The sequence below is a fragment of the Dufourea novaeangliae genome, unplaced genomic scaffold (genome assembly GCF_001272555.1).
Source record: "Dufourea novaeangliae isolate 0120121106 unplaced genomic scaffold, ASM127255v1 scaffold7, whole genome shotgun sequence".
In the NCBI taxonomy this organism is placed as follows: Eukaryota; Metazoa; Arthropoda; class Insecta; order Hymenoptera; family Halictidae; genus Dufourea; species Dufourea novaeangliae.
In genome coordinates this window covers 72,559-93,765 of record NW_015373896.1, presented here as the reverse complement: position 1 = coordinate 93,765, position 21,207 = coordinate 72,559, and the positions used below count along the sequence as shown (strand labels likewise).

At 43.4% G+C, this 21,207-nt stretch overlaps 1 protein-coding gene across 1 annotated transcript; it reads left to right on the top strand.

The window, feature by feature from the left end:
• The first annotated feature begins 150 nt into the window (after positions 1 to 150).
• On the top strand, positions 151 to 20,789 carry LOC107191434 (laminin subunit alpha). The gene is made up of 21 exons (XM_015580491.1): positions 151 to 366; positions 4,787 to 4,933; positions 6,798 to 7,205; positions 7,679 to 7,892; positions 8,182 to 8,391; positions 8,552 to 8,824; positions 9,015 to 9,152; positions 9,305 to 9,577; positions 9,858 to 10,157; positions 10,261 to 10,419; positions 10,678 to 13,766; positions 13,888 to 15,562; positions 15,595 to 17,390; positions 17,512 to 18,049; positions 18,203 to 18,298; positions 18,393 to 18,596; positions 18,742 to 18,908; positions 19,302 to 19,544; positions 19,722 to 19,881; positions 19,973 to 20,200; positions 20,452 to 20,789. The coding sequence occupies exons 1-21, from the start codon at positions 151 to 153 to the stop codon at positions 20,718 to 20,720; spliced, it is 10,803 nt and encodes a 3,600-aa protein (XP_015435977.1). The 3' UTR covers positions 20,721 to 20,789.
• Positions 20,790 to 21,207: the final 418 nt, after the last annotated feature.

Genomic DNA, 21,207 nt, shown 5'->3' with positions numbered 1-21,207 from the left:
CGGAAAGAGCAGACAAGAGAGTTAGAAGAAGTGGAAGAAGGAGATTTCTAGCTGGCAGGATCGGCGAAAGGACTTGAGGGCTTGAGGGCGTAGGAGGACGGCTCCGACTCCGACTCCGACAGTGGCGGACCTAAACTCTCCACTATCAGGATGGCGAGGTGGTTGCTGATCGTTTCGTTGGCCTGTCTTCTGGTTCACGAGACCAGGAACGAGATCCTGACGCCCCCGTACTTCAATCTCGCCGAGGGCAAAGAGATCATCGCGTCGGCCACGTGTGGTGTCGACACCCCTGGCCCGGAATTATACTGCAAGCTGGTAGGCGCGAACGCCGATCAACACGAGGACATTAATCTGATACAGGGTCAGGTTGGTATGCTTATGTTCTGTCTATCTATCTACATATTCTATTCAGTCATGAATAACATCTATACACATAAGGAGAAAATGAAATTATTTCAAAAGGACGTTAATTAAGTTCCTCGCATCGGAGATTTCACAGTTTAACAGCTAGGTGATGCTCGAATTATGTACCTTAGTTGTTGAGGCTTTCGAATATGAGTCGTGTTCTTTTGAGAAAAGATATGTCATTGAACTCCTCGATGATGTGCTAGCTGCGGTGTATTCGAAACGTTGAAAACCATCACGGATCAACTAACAATTAAATGAGAACTATTCACTCGTAAAAAGTACAAGTGAAGTATGTACATACATGTGTAGACACGATGCTTTGCTTACGATTCAATCGAATATTTGGCTGGTCAGATGTGGATATCATTTTAATCGAATACAATTAAATACGGCACAATATATATAGGTATACATAAATACCTTTATGAGAATTATACCTTATTTTAAGAGTGACAACTCTAGAATTTTCTTCCCTATTAGCAACAGTAGTAATGCAAAATATTTAACAAAGGTAAAAATTTAATAAGTAAAAGCCTGTGTAGGTACATACATATGTACATAGATGTACATACATACATATTTCAAATAGAAAGATACTCGTCGGATGATACTGTTTATTCATCGGCAAAAATTTGCAATAATCATTTTCGCGAAGCAACAGCAATGTGTTCTACGGGCTCTGTTCATTTTCGTTCTAGATATGTATGTACATATATGTGTACACGTTCGTTCGTCTTTTTATTGGCACAGTTATTTAATGTTTATCCGAGACCGCTTGCTCGAAATCGCTCCGTAGTCAGTTACGCAGCCCCGAACCGAATTTTATCTGTATTTGGTCCTTTGAGTCCAAAAGTTTATCAATCCCATGACGACCGACCGCTTGCTCAACTATGTATGTATGTATGTATGTATGTATGTATGTATGTATGTATGTATGTATAATTCTTCGCGTTTGTACCAATAAACTCGAAGCGTTATGAAAAACAGATAGTTACCAGTTCGTTTGAAAGAAATGTAAACGAGAATATTTTAATGTTGCTGATGTGTCACACGCGTAACTTAATAATCGCTCGGTCAGACTTTCTCCTCCGAATGTGTCGCTAGAATATATGTATATTGTAGGTACATACATACATACATACATACATACATACATACATATACGTACACATACGGACACATGTAGTCGTTGGTATGCTCGTACCAATATCACTCTTCGAGTTACGATAAGGGCAGAATATCGTCGTCGTGGTATACATATACCTACATAATCGTTTATACGAAGTATGTAGCGTGAATGAAATCATACGTAAAAGAACGTCTTTCATTAAGCGACACGTAAAGAGCAACACCGAACGACCGACCACAAGCCATGTGTTTCAACATGATAATAAGTGATTGTGGATTTTACGATAGCGGGGTAGAAAAAGCAAACGCTTACTTTCACGTGTCCCCAGAATTTCAATGAAATTATTCGGAATAGGCGTACATATGCCTATGTAGTGTATGTACCTATCGTATATACGGTCAGTTAAACGTCTCGATTATATTATTAACATTTCACCGGTATTTAATCGATTCCGAGAAAACGTTGCAGCTTCTTCTTCGACCGTATGCAATGTTGAACGGAGATTATCGAAGTAATCCGAGAGGATAATCGCTGTCCTCTTCATCGAATACTTAGTATGTATAATGTATGTATAGTACACCCCTGGGGACATTGACGTGAGAACGGTTCGTCGGCGAATCAGGACAAAGAGCCTTCGTAGCAAACTGTCCGTGACTGTCCGCGTGCCCGTGAAGGATATGCCGACCGGTGCAGTGTCTTTTTTAGGGACATCCGGAGACTGACGATGAGAACCAGTCCGGAAGATCTCTCTATCGGCCCTATCCCTCTCTGCCTACGACAAACAATGACAGGCTATCCGTGGACATTATTGCTAAATTTATGACATTCTTTTATATCGCAAGATCCATCGCGGACATAATCGAATTAATGTAAATATTATATGTAGATATACATAGATAATACATATACATATGTATGATAACGGACAGCATGCATCGCGATACGAGAGAAGCAAGTCTTCTCTATACCAATTAACTTTCTGAGAAAGTGTCGAGAGGCTATCAGAAATCCCGGAATTCCCTAAAACAGTATAATAGAAACTATTCATGTAACCTTTTGAATCTGGAGAAAGAAAGAGCTCTGAAATTTTTGGTTATTTTAATCTTGTAACTATTTTGGCTGTGTACATACCTATTATACATACCTGCATATTAATATTGTACCTTCAGGTACAACCGTTTGTTCTTAGGCCATTACAGTACCTGTACGATGTCATTTAATGAAAAATCGAACGCGTTGTTACTGACAAATATCCTCTGATCAGCTTCTTTCTATCACCATTAATCATCTCAGATTTCTCAGTAGCCTATCGCTGATCTCAGAAGCGCCAGACGAAACAGGAAACAATAAATTAGAATTAGACGACTGATTTCGTATTCGAGAAATAGTGAAAACGATCGCATTACCATTTACATTTATGTATATCACATTAGCTTACATTTGTTTGTTTAACAGGCAGATCTCTGTTTCTATTCATTCAGAGATGGATTCGAAAACTTTTAGCCGGCTGTGGGTATTTTTTTTGTTAATGATAGTCTAGTCTAAATAGATACATAACTACATACATGCATATATATATATATATATATATATATATACACATATATATATTGTTTATAATATAAAATATCTTGAAATCCACTTGAAAAATACATTAACTTGTTTGCACCCCTGTGTTGCCTACCCAAGTATTGTATGATACATACATATTATGTATACTTTTGTGAGTAATTGTAGATTACCGGCAGTCGAGTCTCCAAAATATGTACACATGTACATATACGAATTTTACCGATAAATCAAGCCTACCGCTACTTATGTACATTTACACTTCGCTTTATACTTTATGGCTTATGGCACCGTGATGGTAACGGTCCAAGTCTAATATTTGGTCGATTGGCGAGTCGAGGTTACCGCGGCCAATGGCCGCCATTTGTATAATACTTTGCATTGCGTTGCGGCGTTACGTGTACGTATCGTGTATGTGCTTATAAGTACATTATATCTACATCTATGCGGACGGAAGAAAACGCCATGTAGACTAGAAGTGAGAGAGGGCTGATAAGGAGCGGTTGATAAGGGTGACCTCTCGATAACACTTGACCATCTCGTCTTTTCAAATTCCGAACGGTCTAACTGACACGAGTGTCCCATAAAGATTCATCGAAAAAAAACTTTGTGATTTCTTCGTTTCCATGTGTGTTCGTAACAATAAAATTATTAACGATTTCTCATTCAACGATTCAAACCTCGGAATGGAACACACTTCATGGTAGCGGTAGCTTTGCATCATTAGAAAATGTGTATATATGATACATACATATGTATACTGTATGTATGTACATAATATACATGTTACATGTATAATCAATGGTTCAGTTCCAATGGAGATGGCAAAGATGTTTATTTTCATTTGTTTACTTAGATCTTGGAAATGTTGGGTCGTGTACCGACCTATTTATAGTTTCGATTACGGTGAAATCACTGGGAAATGAGGAACTTATTATATTTTAATAATATCGTAACCTTTCAATTTAAATTGGACGGTTTTTTCCCCACAGTTTTGAGGTTTCAGGAACATATCACTGAATGCAATCTGATTTACTTCAGGCAATCACACGCATTTTCATTTTTTTACAAACACACATACATACATACATACATACATATATCCTTCCTTCGAAATGTTAAAACAGAAATGGAATGAAACAAGTACATGTGTAGTGATACATACTACGTACATATGTAGAGCATTGTGCTCTCTAGGACCCTGTGCTACATAATAATATGTATGTATTTTTAAAACAGAGGATGGCATAAGAACTTTCTAAATTGACATTATATTACGAATTTATCAAAAATACATAGCAAACTTAAATTATTATTGTAGCAGATTCGATAGTTTTTCGTATAATGGTGAATTGTTGAAAATATTCGATTCGTAATATGTACATATGTTAACGTCAGCTAACATTCTAAACGTAGCGTATCAAAGAGATTAAATGCAAGGTAGATTTTATATTCGAAGAAATTAAAATTTGAATTTCAATTGTTTCGATCCCACCCAATGAAAAATGCGTAGCTGCGACTGCTGCGAGCAGCCCAGGCATTGAAATCACCATCGGTGATCGAGCTGAATACGAATACGAATATGGAATATGTATACATGGATATGTATGTTAAAAAAAAATGTATGTTAAAGATCCGAAATATTGTATGATATAATGCGCTACTCATACTGGCTCGTAGGTTTGCGATTATTGCGATCCGGAGAATCCTGAAAAGAAGCATCCGCCGGAGTATGCGGTCGATGGAATGGAAACCTGGTGGCAATCCCCGCCGCTCTCCAGGGGAATGAAGTACAACGAGGTGAATCTGACGATCAATTTGGGACAAGTGAGTATACATGGGAAAATAACTAATAATGTGATTTTTTCATTAAATATGCTTGTTGAGAAAATAAAGACGCAGGTAATCTTCATAGAACTCTTTGGTTAGAAAAAAAGTCTTGTTTAGTGTAATGTTTTTGATCTTGCGAATTATTAGTTACCATTCGGGGATTTGTTTCTACGTATTGTGACAGAAAATTTTGCAAAAGGTTTCATAAAACATGGATACTTGTTTCGATCGTAAACTTGTCTTGTATAATAAAACGATATCGCTGGGATTGGGTTAATCGAGATTCTATTATACATATAATGTATGATATTATACGTTATTACGTACAGTATACATACATATAGTGATCCGAATTTCTTTGTTTGTACTTCAGTTCACTATTACGTATTATGTACGATAATTGTGTTACGAGGGTTACCTGCAATCTGAATGATCAATTGATGGCGCGAATTTCTTTGTTGTGAGCATTCGAGAAAGAAAAATGTCAAACGGGAGAAAAGAGAGGGAGGGAGGGAGGGAGAGAGCAGGAAACAATGAGCCTGTGAAATAAGTATTTTATCTGTAACAAATTGCTTTATCGCGAGGTAGGCGTTTTCCTGAAACGCGGGACAGAATTATCTTCGCATTGCTTCCGGAGGACAATAGAAAACAACACGGGTTTTAGGTAGAGCGGGGTAAATGGTACATTGCGTAGATATTCTTTTAGTTCGTTCAACTAGATCTAGACAGATGGAAAGGTATATTAAGAATTTACAAGCAATTAGAAATACTCCTCTATTACCTTTATTAGAAATTATACTTATAGGAAAAGAAAAGAAATGGAATAAGATTTACGCAGGATTTTTAATCCTCTAAATCGGATACGTATTTGGTTAATTATTGAGAACATCGGAACCTTTGGTGAATGTTGGTACCTGCATACCGATACGATTGATTATCGGGTTTACCGAATAAAAACGTTAATAGAGAAAATTCGTTTTTATTCGATGGTTGTTTTTTTGCAAGTAATGATTCTGTCTAAGAAGCGTACATAAGTAGTATGTATCGTATAAACATAAAAAAAACTGTCTGACAAATAATTACCATAAAATAAAGCATCAGATTGCATACAGAAAATCGTTGAAACCAGAGAATTAGAGTCAGTATTGACATGAAGAGTTTTAAATTACTTGGATATTTAAAAAAAGTCAAGAATCGATTTCTCCGATATGGGGAATTGTGATTTAAGAGTGTGTGATAGGCTGATAGGTAGCGGTGTAGCGGTGTAGCGGTGTAGCGGTGTAGCGGTGTAGCGGTTGCAAGGGTAAAAGACCGCGCGAAAATTTCACGCCTCGGAAAACCGTAGACATATGTGTACTTACTTATGTAGATAGTATACATAGAATGTTCGTGAGCGTGTTCATTGTCTTTTCGCTAAACACTTTCTCAGAAGGACCCATTTATGTATTTACGCCGTGTTCTTTTTCGTGCGCTCCCGACCATGTGTACGGGAATTTCGGATTTCGGGGCGGAGGCATGGTCGTAATGTATCCAAAAGCTCCAGAACCCCCGGTACACATCTGTTTCTCGGTTGTCGGTTTTTCCCTAGTGCTTTCATATTCTGTCCCCCGAAAACGAGTTCTTGTAGCAACGATCACGACACATTCTGTGCGTTTATTTAGAATTTAGATCTATTTGAACTCCGGAAAATTTACAAGTTGCACGGTCTGGAATAGAATGGGTATAATTACATAATTACCTACTACTCGATTAAACGATCCCTAGTTCCTCTAATTAGTTTAATTCTAAGATTAGAATTCCAAATACATTGGTGTATGTATCAGTAGGTACAGAAAATATGAAAGCTGAATTTCCTCTTCAGGAATTCCACGTAGCGTATGTCTACGTAAAAATGGCGAATTCTCCGAGGCCCGGGCTCTGGGTGCTCGAGAAATCGAAGGATTATGGCAAGACCTGGTCGCCCTGGCAATACTTCTCCGACACCGCCAACGATTGTATGACTTACTTCGGTGTGGATAGCTACAAGCCCATCACCAGGGACGACAGCGTGATTTGTACGAGCGAGTACTCACAGATCGTGCCTCTGGAAGGCGGTGAAATACCGATTTCGATTCTGAATAATCGTCCCTCCGCCAAACACTATTTCAATTCGACTCTCCTGCAAGAATGGACCAGAGCGACGAACGTCCGTTTCCGTTTCCTGAGGACCAAGAACCTGCTGGGACACCTGATGTCTTTGGTCAGGCAGGATCCTACTGTGACCAGAAGAGTGAGTGTCCTTGAAATCCGTTGAATGTATTCCTTAGCACTTTTTTGCTTGTTTCGACTTTCTTCAATCTCACGGGTCTTATTATCATTATAACTCGCTCGAAAAAATTTAAATACCTACATATTTACAATATCATATAGGTAGATATGTACGTATAAAATTATCATATGTAGAATCTTTTCTTATTGCCGTTACCTATGACGATCACTTGACGGGGATCAGTCATGATATTTCTTGCTGAATATAGTACATATTTCACCGTATTTACTTGTATACATACGCATACTACGATTGCGTGTATTCAAGTAACTTTTATTCGGTCAACCAAAATTTGGAATCGTTCTGCGAATTGAAACGGCAACTGTCGCTGTTCGCATTTCTTTTGTTGAAATTCGAAGTTACAACACGTACGAATCACCACCGAGATATGATCTTTTAGGTCGGAATAGATAATGAAAATCATCGGATTTCAGTATTTTTACTCGATCAAAGACATCAGTATCGGCGGTCGTTGCATGTGCAACGGACACGCGGGTACGTGCGACGTGTTGGACCCAAAATTGCCGAAGAAGCTTTTCTGTAGATGCCAACATAACACTTGCGGGCCACAGTGCGCGACTTGCTGTAAGGGTTTCGAGCAAAAGAAGTGGCGGCAGTCCACGGCGTTCAAAAAGTTCACTTGCGAACGTAAGGGCTTTATCACTAGCCATTTACTGATATTTTATAAAATACATATAATACAATAATTATCATGGTTTTACGAACGAGTACCGAGTCGTCGAGTCTACTTGTCTATATGTATTGAAAGACCGACGACAAACGGTCTTGAAAATAAAGCAACGACATCTAAATAATGATGTAGGTACATGTACATATGTATGTCCATGTACATACATACATACATACATACATACATACATACGTATCGTTAATTCTCCTCTATTTATTTGAACCTTTTAAATTCTTCTTTGGTTAGCTTGCAATTGTTTCGGCCACTCGGCCGAGTGCGTGTACGATCCAGAGATCGATGAGAAACACATGTCCCTGGACATTTACGGGAACTACGAGGGCGGCGGTGTTTGTAAGAACTGTCGCGACAACACCGAAGGGATCAACTGCAATCGGTGTAAACCAAAGTTCTTCAGACCGCTGGACAAACCTTTGAACGCTACCGATGTTTGCCAACGTGAGTAATTGCTTCTTCGCAGATCATTCTGTTGGAATTTTTGCAACTTTCAAACTTTTCGATTGCGATTGTAAGCAATCTGTGTTGTTGTTAAAAGTCCGAGTTGAAATTTTGTAAATCGTAATCGAAATTTCATTTAATTATTCTCTTGTTGATATAGCGTGTAACTGTATCAACTTCTTCTCGACCGGAAACTGCGCGGACGCAACGGGAAAGTGCGAGTGTCGCAAAGAATACAGTCCACCGAATTGCGACAGTTGTAACGACGGATATTATGGATATCCAAATTGCGTGCCCTGTCAGTGTAATCGAAAAGGAACCAACGGCGATTATTGCGAAGCGATCGATGGCTCGTGCCCTTGCAAGCAAAACTACGCCGGCCATTACTGTAACCTTTGCGCGGAAGGCTATTACAATTTTCCTGAATGTTTGCGTAAGTAACGCGAATACTTTCGTAATATTAGTTGTCGAGACGGTATATAAAATAAAATAAATTTCGTTGGAATCTTTCATTTCTATATGATTAATTAATTGTTACATATACATACATGTGTATATGTATACGATAGTAACGGTTTTGTTCGCGTGTAATTAATTTTTCCAACGCATTATGTATTTCGCAGCCTGCGACTGCAATTCTATGGGTTCTCTCAACTATTTTTGCGACGTGGTGTCTGGTAATTGTACCTGCAAAAACAACTATGGCGGTCGAACCTGCGACATTTGCGAAGACGGTTACTTCAACTATCCCGTCTGTACATGTGCGTATCCAACAAATAGTCACAAGTCACAATATACATACATACATACATACATACATACATACATACATACATACATACATATTCCAAGCCAGACAAACAAACAAACAAACAGAGTTGTTATTGCTATTATTAATAGAATATTTCCTCAGATTGTAACTGCGAGGCCCGCGGATCCGTGCCCGGAGTTTGCGACAAATCAAACGGTGTCTGTCTCTGCAAGGAAGGGTATGGCGGTGCCAGATGCGATCAATGCGTCAGTGGATATTACGGATATCCGAATTGCAGGCCTTGCAATTGCAGCTCTATAGGATCGTCGTCTGTTAGCTGCGACGCTACAGGAAAATGTTCCTGCCTCACCAATTTTGCTGGCAAGACTTGTAACCAGTGCAGTCCTGGCTACTACATGTATCCGGAATGTATAGGTAAGAAGGATACGGTGATTGAAATAATTAAAAAATAGATTAGTTTAAAACACTATTACTGATAATGGTATAGTATGTATGTACAATTTGTTTCTATATTATGTACTTTGTTATATCCGTCTAACATCTCATTTTAGCCGGACAAAGAACGCGTACTGACAAATAAAATACTTCATAAGCGTTCACACGCGTAGATTAAGATCGTCGAGGACTTTTTGGCTGGCTGTTGGTATTTCACTGTACATACATACGTATTGTAGTTCCGCGATGCTTGTTCCAGCGTGCAACTGTGACAGTCACGGTTCAATCGGCGCCTCCTGCGACGCGGAGGGTAAATGTCAATGTCGGGAGAACTTTGACGGTGCCAGGTGCGAGAAATGCAAAGAAGGGTTTTACAACTTCCCGACCTGCGAAGGATGCAATTGTGATCCAGCAGGTATCGTCGAAACCTTTCAGGGGTGCGGCTCTTTGCCAGCCGGAGAACTCTGTCAATGCAAAGATCGCGTCGAAGGAAGAATATGCAACGAGTGTAAGCCGCTCTATTGGAATTTGCAGCCTTACAATCCTCAGGGTTGCGAAGGTGAGCTCAATGGGAATGCTATAGTTTCGCCACTCTCGTCCATTTATCCTACAATTTCTCTGCCGGGATCTAACTCGATTTTTCTCGAATTTTTCCCCCGAAGAATGTCATTGCAATATACCTGGTGTCATCGGAAACATCGGCGAATGCGACACAAAGCGCGGTCAGTGTATCTGTAAGCCAGGGGTAACAGGAAGGAGTTGCGATCAGTGCGTGGACGGCACGTACAATCTGCAGGAAAGCAACTTCTTTGGCTGTTCAGGTACGTAATTGCTTACCAACATTCTAATAACTCTGTATATACCTATGTACGTACACACACACACACACATAATGTAGATAATGTATCGTGACTTGTATCGTATTTAGGTGTAGCTTGAAAATTGTACAGAGGTAGGTAACCAAGTGAATCGGTGTTCTTAATATGTATGGTATCTATGTAAATACCTAGGTAGACAAAGTAATAGGAGTAGGAATCAGTAGGTACATTACAATAATATCCAGATTGTCGTTTTTACAGATTGCGCCTGTGACATCGGTGGATCTGTCAATCCCATTTGTGACAAGCAGACAGGTCAATGTCAGTGTCAACCACGTGTTACTGGTTTGACTTGCAACGAACCACTCAAGGCCCACTACTTCCCGACTCTGCATCAATTCCAATACGAAGTAGAGGATTACAAAACGCCTAGTAACAGTCCAGTTCGTTACGGTTTCACCGAGGAACATTTCCCGGGTTACAGTTGGAAGGGTTACGCGGTGTTTTCGGCTCTTCAGGACGAGATAATTTTACCCGTTTTCATTCAAAAGTCCTCCCTCTACCGAATGGTGTTAAAGTACGTGAATCCAAACAACGAGCCGATTCTCGGTACCATCACGATCTCACCGGAGAATCCACCGGGCGTGGAACAACATTTCAAGGTGAACTTTAAGCCCACCCGGAAACCGTCGTTCGTGACGGTCGCCGGTGCCCATGGTAATCATCCGTCGCCTATGGTGATGGATCCTGGTCGATGGTTCATCAGCATCGCCACCAAGAACAGCCTCTTCCTCGACTACTTTGTTCTACTCCCGTCCGAGTACTACGAGGCCTCTATCTTAACGCAGGACGTGAATATCCCCTGCGAGGTAGGGTCCAAGGGACTCTGCCGTCATTATGGTTATCCTAACTTGAACAGATTCGACTCTGTTCACGGGGCCGGTGGATTTTTGAACGAGAACAACATCAGGATCCCACTGACCGAATACTTCACCGAGAGAGACATCCTTCGGGAAATCGGCAGAGACGAGGTGCCGTTGATCAACGATAAACAGGAAGAGATACACTTTAATTTGAGGGTCTCGAAACCCGGGCTTCACGTGTTATTAGTGACGTACGTCACGCCAAAAGATGAGAATGCTACGTCGACTCTGTTGATAGAGGCCAACACGGTTGGCAAAGGAAAGGCTACTCTCTATCCTTGCAAGTACACCAGTGTTTGTAGACAGGTGGTCACCGATAACTACGGCCGAGTGGCGGCCATGAATTTCCCTTCGAATTATATTAGCTTGATCTTGACCGGCGAGCGTACGTCGAACGTTGCGATAGACTCTGTCGTGGCCATACCTCACTACCAGTGGTCGTTGGATTACGTCAAGCCCAAGTCTATCTGCGTGAGAAAGGACGGTGTATGCGTGAAAGGCGAGTTCCCCGGAGCCGCGGACGCGAAAAAGATCGAGTTTGAAAGCGTTAGCACCGTTCCAGAAGCCACCGACAAGCCGTTCGGTATCTATGACAACACTACCAAGCTGATCTATTTAGACGACAAGAACACGATGGTCGATATCCACGCTAAAGTCTTTCAACCTGGTGATTACACGTTCGTCGTGCAATACTACCAACCGGACTATCCGCAATACGAGTTGGACGTTCTGTTACAAAACGGAAAGTTCTACGAAGCCGCCATGTCCGTTTCCCATTGCCCAAGCAACAGTGGCTGTCGAAGCGTTGTCAAACAGGCCGACGGTAACATTCGATTCCAACTGATAGAGAACTTTGTGATAACGTTTAAAGAGTTCAAAGAGAACGCTGGGAACGGGATCTGGTTGGACTATATTCTGGTGATTCCCAGCGAGCAATACAACGAGAAGATTCTCAAGAAAATTCAGTTCGATCAGACGAAGGAGTTCATCAAGAAATGCGGCTACAATCATTTCCACATGAATAGAACCGAGGAAGGGTTCTGTCGTGACTCGGTTTTCTCATTGACAGCAAATTACAACAACCGTGCGTTGCCATGCAATTGCGACATTAACGGAACGATCAGTTTCGAGTGCGAAAAGTTTGGTGGACAGTGCCCCTGCAAGCCAAACATCATAGGTAGACGTTGCGAGATCTGCAAAACAGGATTCTATGGATTCCCGAATTGCAAGCCTTGCAACTGTCCCAGCACAGCCCTTTGCGAACAAGAGACTGGCGCTTGCATCTGTCCCTCAAGGGTCACCGGTGAACGATGCGACCAGTGCGAAGTAGGAACGTACGGATTCCATCGAATAATTGGTTGCGAAGAGTGCAACTGTTCTCCTGTTGGTGTGCTCGATGGCGATCTGCAATGCGATCTCTTTAACGGTAGCTGCAGATGCAAGGAGAATGTTGTCGGTAGACAGTGCAACATGTGTCAGGCCGGGTACTCGCAGTTTCCGCACTGCGAGATATGCGACTGTGACACCATAGGCACCACCACCGGTATCTGCGATCAGTACACAGCCGAATGTTTCTGTAAGGCGAACGTTCACGGTCTTGCCTGCGACATCTGCAAAGAGGGCACCTTCAACATCCAACAGAGCAACGAGGAAGGTTGCGCAAAGTGTTACTGCTTCGGAAAGACCACCAGATGTACCTCGGCTAACCTTTACAGGACTCATATCTCCGACATGTCCAAGTGGGGTCTGGCTGTGTCCAGCGAGAAAGGCGGAACCCTGCAGTTGTTGGTCACGGATCCCCAAAAGTTCAATGGGACCAGCATACACGCCAGTCTGGCTGGGAACGACACCTTTGGTGAGGTGGTCTACTTCTCCGCGCCGGAGACTTACTTGGGAAGGAAATTGACCTCCTATGGGGGTTTCCTGAATTATACAGTTCATTACAGCACCGGACCGTTTGGTAACGCAGTCAGCGCGGCTGACGTTATCTTGGAGAGTGGCGACACAACGCTGTTCTATTACGCCGATGAACAGCCACCGTCGTTCACAAACTTCCAATCGTCGCTGGAACTGGTCGAGTCGAACTTTTTCACGCATACCAGGCTCAGTGCCACCAGGGAACAGCTAATGGTGGTTCTAGAAAATCTTCAGGGACTACATATCAGGGCAACCTACTGGAATCCCAGTATCACAGGCTCATTGTCTCGCGCGACGCTTGATACGACCACCGAATTCTATTCGTCGCAGTATAACATTCCAGCCGGCAGCGTCGAGCAGTGCGACTGTCCACCAAATTATCAAGGATTGTCCTGCGAAGAATGCGCGCCCGGGTACTACAGAGTTCAAGCCGGACCTCACGGCGCCTGCGTTAGGTGCGAGTGCAACGGACATGCTGATATCTGTGACGTAAACACTGGGATATGTTTGGTAAGCGCAATCGGACACGCAATAGAACGGCTAAGCGAAAGATGGTGGTGGTGGTGGTGGTGGTGGTGGTTTGTTGCCGAAAACTTGTAACCAGTCTTTTATCTAACATTTTTCTTCCCAGGGCTGCAAAGACGGCACCGCAGGCGAGCACTGTGAGTTCTGCCAGCAGGGCTATTACGGAAATGCGACCGGAGGAACGCCGACAGACTGTCTGATCTGCGCCTGTCCTATGCCCATTCCATCCAACAACTTCGCTACCGGTTGCGAGGTGAACGAAGAAGGCAACAAGATCAGTTGCGACTGTCTACCAGGCTACTACGGCGGCCGTTGCGAGGTCTGTGCTTCCGGTTACTACGGCGACCCGCAAGTCCAAGGGGACACTTGCAAGCTGTGCGAGTGCTCGGGAAACATCGACACCAATCAGATCGGTTCCTGCGATTCTATCACGGGCGAATGCTTGCGATGCCTGAACAATACTTACGGCGAGGCCTGCAATCTCTGCGCGCCCGGGTACTTCGGCGACGCCGTCGGTAGAAAGGATTGCCGGAGTTGTCTGTGCGAGGAGTGCGGTTTGGAGCATTGCGACAGCGGCACCGGTCAGTGCTTCTGTCGCGAGAACGTTGTGGGCGAGAAATGCGACCGTTGCGCCGATTACCATTACGGCTACGACAGCTGCGACGGCTGTAAAGCTTGCGACTGCGGGCTAGCCTCCGACAGTAGCCAATGCGACGATGTTAACGGTCAATGTAAGTGCAGACCCGGCGTCACTGGACGTAGATGCGATCAGTGCGTATCAGGATACTGGAACTACGGTCCCGACGGATGCACTTCCTGCGGATGTAACACCGGATACTCTGTCGGCGTGTCCTGTAACACCACCACTGGACAATGCACCTGTTTACCAGGCGTGATTGGGGAGAAATGCGATCACTGTCCCTACAGAAATGTCCTGATCCCGGGCCAAGGCTGTTTCGCCTGCGACTCTTGCACCGGGGACCTTCTGGACGTTACCGATCAGCTGTCCTATCTGTTGGACCCAGTGTTCAGCGAGTACAACACCGTGGCCGAGAGCTACTTCACGAATCAACGGTTGAAATTCATTAACGACACGGTGAACGATCTGTACACGGAGGTGAACCTCTTGGATCCGAACAGAGTGGACCTGTTGCCGTTACGAAATGCCGGGGAAAGACTGGAGACGGGGGCTTCGAACCAAAAGCGAGAGATCGATTTCACGGCAGAGGACAGCGTGAAATGGAAGCTCGCCGCGGCGAATACTCTCCAGGATATGAATTACCTGCAGTCAGACGTGATCAACGAGATAGAACTGGTCAGATCAACGGTCTCCGAGGTGGAGAGCTTGGCTCTGAATATTGAACTGGGCACGGGCGCAAAGGTGGAGAACGCTCTGAAAGAGGCGGAGGACATACTGAAGAGGATAAAGGAGGTGTCTTTCGTAAAGTTTCGTGACCGTGCGATAGATCAGGCGGACCAGGCGAACATCCTTGTCTCGGAGATGCACGCGTACAGCATACCGGTGAGTAATCTGTCGACCGTCGCGGAGCGTTTCAGCGGCAGGATTAAGAACGTCACCGCCAAGACGGACGATTTGCTCGAGATCACGTGGACAGCCCAGGAGCTGGCCAGTACGGTGGACAGATTGAACCAGGAGAATAGGATTGCGGCGATGACCGGTTACCACGATCTCGTCAAGAACGCCACGGCCGAGGCGGAGGAGGATCTTATCGCTGGCGACGAACTCAACGGGAATGCCACCGAATCATTGGACACAGCGGCACGAAACGTTCACTCGCTGATCAATTCAAAGCTGTCGCCGCGTACAGAGATAGCGGAAGAGCCATCGAGGTCGCGCGTGACGCGGCAGCCGACGCCACTGACGCCGCCAATAACGTTACCGTTTTGTTGGACGGCGTGGAACAGCGTATGCGGAACTCGATAAATGCTTCTTCACGCCTGTTGGAGTCTGCCAAAGACACCTTGGAGAACACCGGGGGGGGACAAGAGGAACTGGACAACGCGCAAGCGGACGCGATCTTTATATACGGTCAGAACAAACGAAATAAAGATCTTTTGGATAACATCGATAAAGTTCTCGCGAATATTCCCGCGTCAACTACGACGATAGCACGGGACGCGATGGGCCGGCTGATAGACGTCGAGGAGAATATCAAGCTCTCGGTCGGCAACATGCACGGTGTCGTGGCAAAAATACCGGAGGATCTCAGGGACACCAAGCAGCTGTCAAAGGACATCTCGGAATCGAATCGTGACGTATCCCAGGCGATGAAGCAGATCGATATCGTCGACAAGTATCTACCGAAAATCGCCGAACTGTCGAACGGTTTGACCGGCAATCAGAGGGCGATCGATAACCGGGAGAATGATCTGCAGGGCAAGATCGAGGCGTTGAAAAGCAAAATCGGGAACGCCAGGGAACTGGCGGACCGTTTCAAAATCGGTCTGACGTTCTACAGGAACACCACCCTGGAACTAAAGAACCCCGAGAGTCTCCCTTTGCTGGCCACATCCACCAAGGTGTCCCTCTACTTCCGAACAAACAACACCAATGGCTTCCTTCTGTATCTCGGAAACGAGAACAACGAGAAGCTTCCCCGGACAAAGACTCACGACTTTCTCGGTCTTTTGATCGAAAGCGGTTACCCGGTGCTCATCGTCGATCTGGGATCCGGACCGGAGAAGATCATCAACCACAAGTTCGTCTCCGACTACGTCTGGAGGCAGATAATCGTCGACAGAACCGGTAAGAACGTGCGGCTAATCGTCCGCGAAGATATCGGCGAAGGAAAGGATCAGTTGTACGAGAAGGGTCACGTGTTGCCTGGTTGGCACTCGATATTCAACGTTGACCAAGAGCACTCGAAGCTGTTTGTCGGTGGTTATCCGTCATCCTTCGACATGCAGGATGCCGTGACGGCGTCCTCTTTCGAAGGTGAAATGGAGGAGCTCGTAATCGGCGATATACCCGTGTCCTTCTGGAACTTTGTAGACGGGGAGAACAATCAGAAAGAAGCTATCGAGAGGGACAAGCTGATCAACTTCCAGCCCAGCACCGGGTACAGATTCGACAGACACGGTTACGCGATCCTGAGCAAGAGAAACTCTCAAATATCGCCGGACAGCAAGAAGTTCAGTATCAAGTTGAACTTGAAGACGTTCGCGGAGAACGGTTTGGTCTACCTGATGGGTAAAGGTAAACAATTTCTGTCCATTGAAATCAGGGACGGTCACGTGCTCTATCAGTACGATCTCGGGGAAGGGGAAACCAGTCTCAGGTCTGCGAATAAATACAACGACGGAAACTGGCACAGTCTCGAGGCTCTCAGGTTCGAGAAGATGGGAGTCCTGAAAGTAGACGGCGTTGACGTCGCGAACAACAAGGCGGTCGATGGTAACAACAAGAATCTGGTATCCTCTGATAATATTTACTTCGGTGGATATCCACCGAACGCCAGGCATCCTTACGAACCCGTGACCAACGATGGCTTCGAGGGCTGTATCGATGAGGTCGTCATCTTGGACACGGTGGTTGATCTGACGCGCAACATTCAAGCGTTCGGAGTTATTCCCGGATGTCCAGTCAGGGTAATTATACAGATTATCCTATACTATCGTGCTACCATCTACTTTGAACTTTCATGCCAAATCACTTCCCAAAATTTTGTATCCGAATTTCTACTAATTACTATTTATACCGTGCCTATAGTTCGCCAGTCTAGTGTCCTTTGAGGAGAACATGCCGGGTTACGTAAAATGGCCCAACATCACCGTATCGGATATCCTTCAAGTGAACCTCAAGTTCAAGACTTTAGCGAACGACGGCTTAATCTTCTACGTGGTTGATCCAGAGACTGGCGCAGTCAGCTATCTGTCCCTGATTGACGGGGTGCTGGTCTTCAATAACCAGGGCGAACAGCTTAGAACGAGTTCCTCTGGCATCAAGTTCAACGATAACGAGTGGCACGTGGTCACGGCCACTCACTCGAAGGACTCATTGAAACTTGACATCGACGACACCAAGAACTACAGTACAGACTTGGAACTACCTATACTGAACATACCTCTCGGTAGTTTATACATCGGTGGTTTGCCGACTGCCTTTGGTATCCCTCAAACCGGTCCAGCGACGTCATTCGTCGGCTGCGTCGGGGATGCGACGCTGAACGGAGTCATTATCAACTTTGCGAACACGACAGAGAGGCCTCACGCTTTCCTAGGAAAGTGCAAGGGCGGAGACCCGTCGTGTAAGTACAATAATAATAGATGTTCTATTTCACTTTAACGGTTCTAAGTGCGTATACATTACTAGTACACAACTGGATCTACCATACATCATAGACATATGTATAGGTACATAAACTTCAGTGCTTGATCAAAATTTTATACTTGTTACGTAGCTGCACCATCGATAGTCGAGCCGAAGCCGGATGCTGTGCCTCCGTTGCTACCAGCGGAAACGCCCGACGATAATCTTGAAGTATCCACTCAATTCAGTAAGTATACAATACATAAATATGTAGGTATGTGTAACGTTGTTTGTACCTCGGTTGACGGTTTCATACGAAATTTATTAACGAATTATTCAAGACGTTATCGATGTCGACGTGGAAAAGGATTCAGAGGAGGAGGAACCTAACCTGGAGGGGCGAGGTGGTGGTTATCGTGATGAACTGACTACGACCACTGAACTCACAACTTCGACCCAAAGACCGACGCCATTGCACGTGGACCGGTGTCAACTCCCTTATTACCCAGCGGATGATCCCGACTTGGACAATTCTTGGAGATTCGGTACGATATATATTATATGCGTACATAACTACATACATACAAAGATTTCAACAGGACAAGTGTCCATCTTTAAAAATCAACAGAAAATTTCGGTTAAATATTATAATTTGAAATGTTTTTTTTTTTTTTTTTTCATATTCTCCAGGCACCGCAAAAAACAGCAGATTAGAATACAGGTCTTTAAACGGAAGATACAAGAACGACTATGACTTCCAGATCGACGTGAAAACGATGGCCGACGAGGGAATCATTTTCTACACTTCGGATCCTGATAATCAGAATTTAATCGCTGTATATGTTAGCGATGGCAAGGTAATGTGTTTGTAGCGCAGAGTGTTGTTTGATAACAATAATTCGAAAACAGGTATCACACACACACACACACACACACACACACACACTAGACGATGACCCAGTATACATATTCAGTTGTTCGAATTCGAATGTGATATGCGTTTATCATCAAACGTCTAATAGTCTCCACTAATCTGATTGATATTCGATATTGTTACCACCATTTAGTAATATCAGTCAATTGTATGTAAACAATTTCAATTGAACAATGCTTTCGCCGAATTTAAACAAGTGTACAGAGTATGACGTGCCCATTTTTTTTTTTCTTACTCTTGCTCGCAACGAAGATGTATGTATATCTGTAAATTTCGCACGTCACACGATCAATTAATAGTTTTTTTTTACTTGCAGCTTCACTATAAATTTGACTGTGGAACCGGGCCTGCGTTATTGGTCAGCGAAAAGAAAATCAATGACAATCAATTTCATCTCGTAATATTCAAAAGACGAGGAAGTTATGGAGAACTGATGGTCGACGAGGAACCACCGGTTACCGGATATTCACAAGGCGACACCGAAACCATGAACGTGAGCCCACCCTTCTACGTGGGAGGAGTCCAGCAAGACGCGTCCGGCAAAGTGTACAACATGATTGTAAGAAAACAAACAATTAATCCTTCTTGGCATCTGTCTCGAGAAAATATTCAACGAAAATACGCTTGGTTGGATATGTATTTGAAAATATTCTAGATACAGGTGATAAGAGATCAATTAGTCAATCAAGGTTATTCTTTCAAGAGCTACTAGTATGTCGATTATTATTTGCCTCAGGGCACGAACCAAACGTTCAGCGGATGTCTAGGAAACTTCATGGTGAATGGACAACCAGTTGGTGAACCGATAAACAAAGTGGGCGTGATTCCATGTTCAAAACGAGTCGAACCGGGATTATTCTTTTACCCCGGCAATGGCAGCAATTTGTTCCGAGCAGGTACGTATTCTATAACGTCTTTATATTGTTTGTTCTAATACATAACTGGAGTTAACGTCGACTGTTATCAATACATAATCTGTAATTTCAGTGGATAAATTCACCGTCGGTAGAACGATCGATATCCAAATGGACATTAAACCACGTTCTACTTCTGGACATTTGTTATCCGTTCACGGCAAACGAGATTACTTGGTCTTGGAAATGATAAACGGAACCGTCAAGTTCCTCGTCAAAACAGCAAAGGGCTCGATAGAGACTTCCTTTGAGCCAACGAATTCAAATTCCCTCTGCGATGGAAACTGGCATAATATTCGAGGTAATTCTTCATTACACTTTTTAACATCTTCATTAACAGATTCAACTTTTTTTTATACTAAGCACTATTTATCCATTCGCGTGTATTGTTCGACACATCTAGCTCTAACTTTTTCTTCTTATTTACCCAATTGATAATAAAATATTCTCAGATTTAAGTAATGATAGTGGGGGGGGGGGGGCGGGCAAATTTTAATATTGAACTATCATAATATAATAAAAGAAACAAATATTTTTACGTTACTTATACAGCCGTCAAACAGAAGAATGCTGTGCTTTTATCGGTGGACCATAAAGCAGCTCCGCCGGGAATCGGTGGTAAAAACGTGGCAGGAGTTCTGTCCAGGCACCCGATCTTCATCGGTGGTCATCCGATGCTTGGAAAAAGGTTAAGGGGGAGCACCTCGCAAACGCAGTATGTCGGATGTATCACAAACATTCACATCAACATGCGACCCGTAAATCTCGGTCCGGAACGCGCTTATGGACAAGTTACTTCTGGTGTATGTCCAACAATATAAGAACCTGAAAAATCCGTGACTTAAAACACATGACCCGTAACTTTCAATTATTTTTCTCTACAAGGTCTTCCAGCCATTTTTTTAAACGTATTTTGCTAAATAAATTTTCAACTTTGAAAATCTCAAACATGTTTGAATATTACGAACGAAGATTGTATTGCATAACCGAGAAAAATATTGCATGATAATTAAAGAATTACGATTAGATTTCAAACTCATAGACTCATACGATACCTATCAATTATACCAGATTTTTTTACACACACACACGCGCGCGCGTCCATAATGTACACACACACACACACACACACATATATATATGGACATGTATATGTTATTAGCGTCTAAGATAATTGAAAATAAATTGGAATCGTCAAACATCAAGTGCCATATCTCAGGGCCTAGCCATCATTATAAATTTATAAAACAATGCCAAACATTTCTTCAGTGTGCTTTTGTAAAATTTGCGAAACTGTTCATACTACCA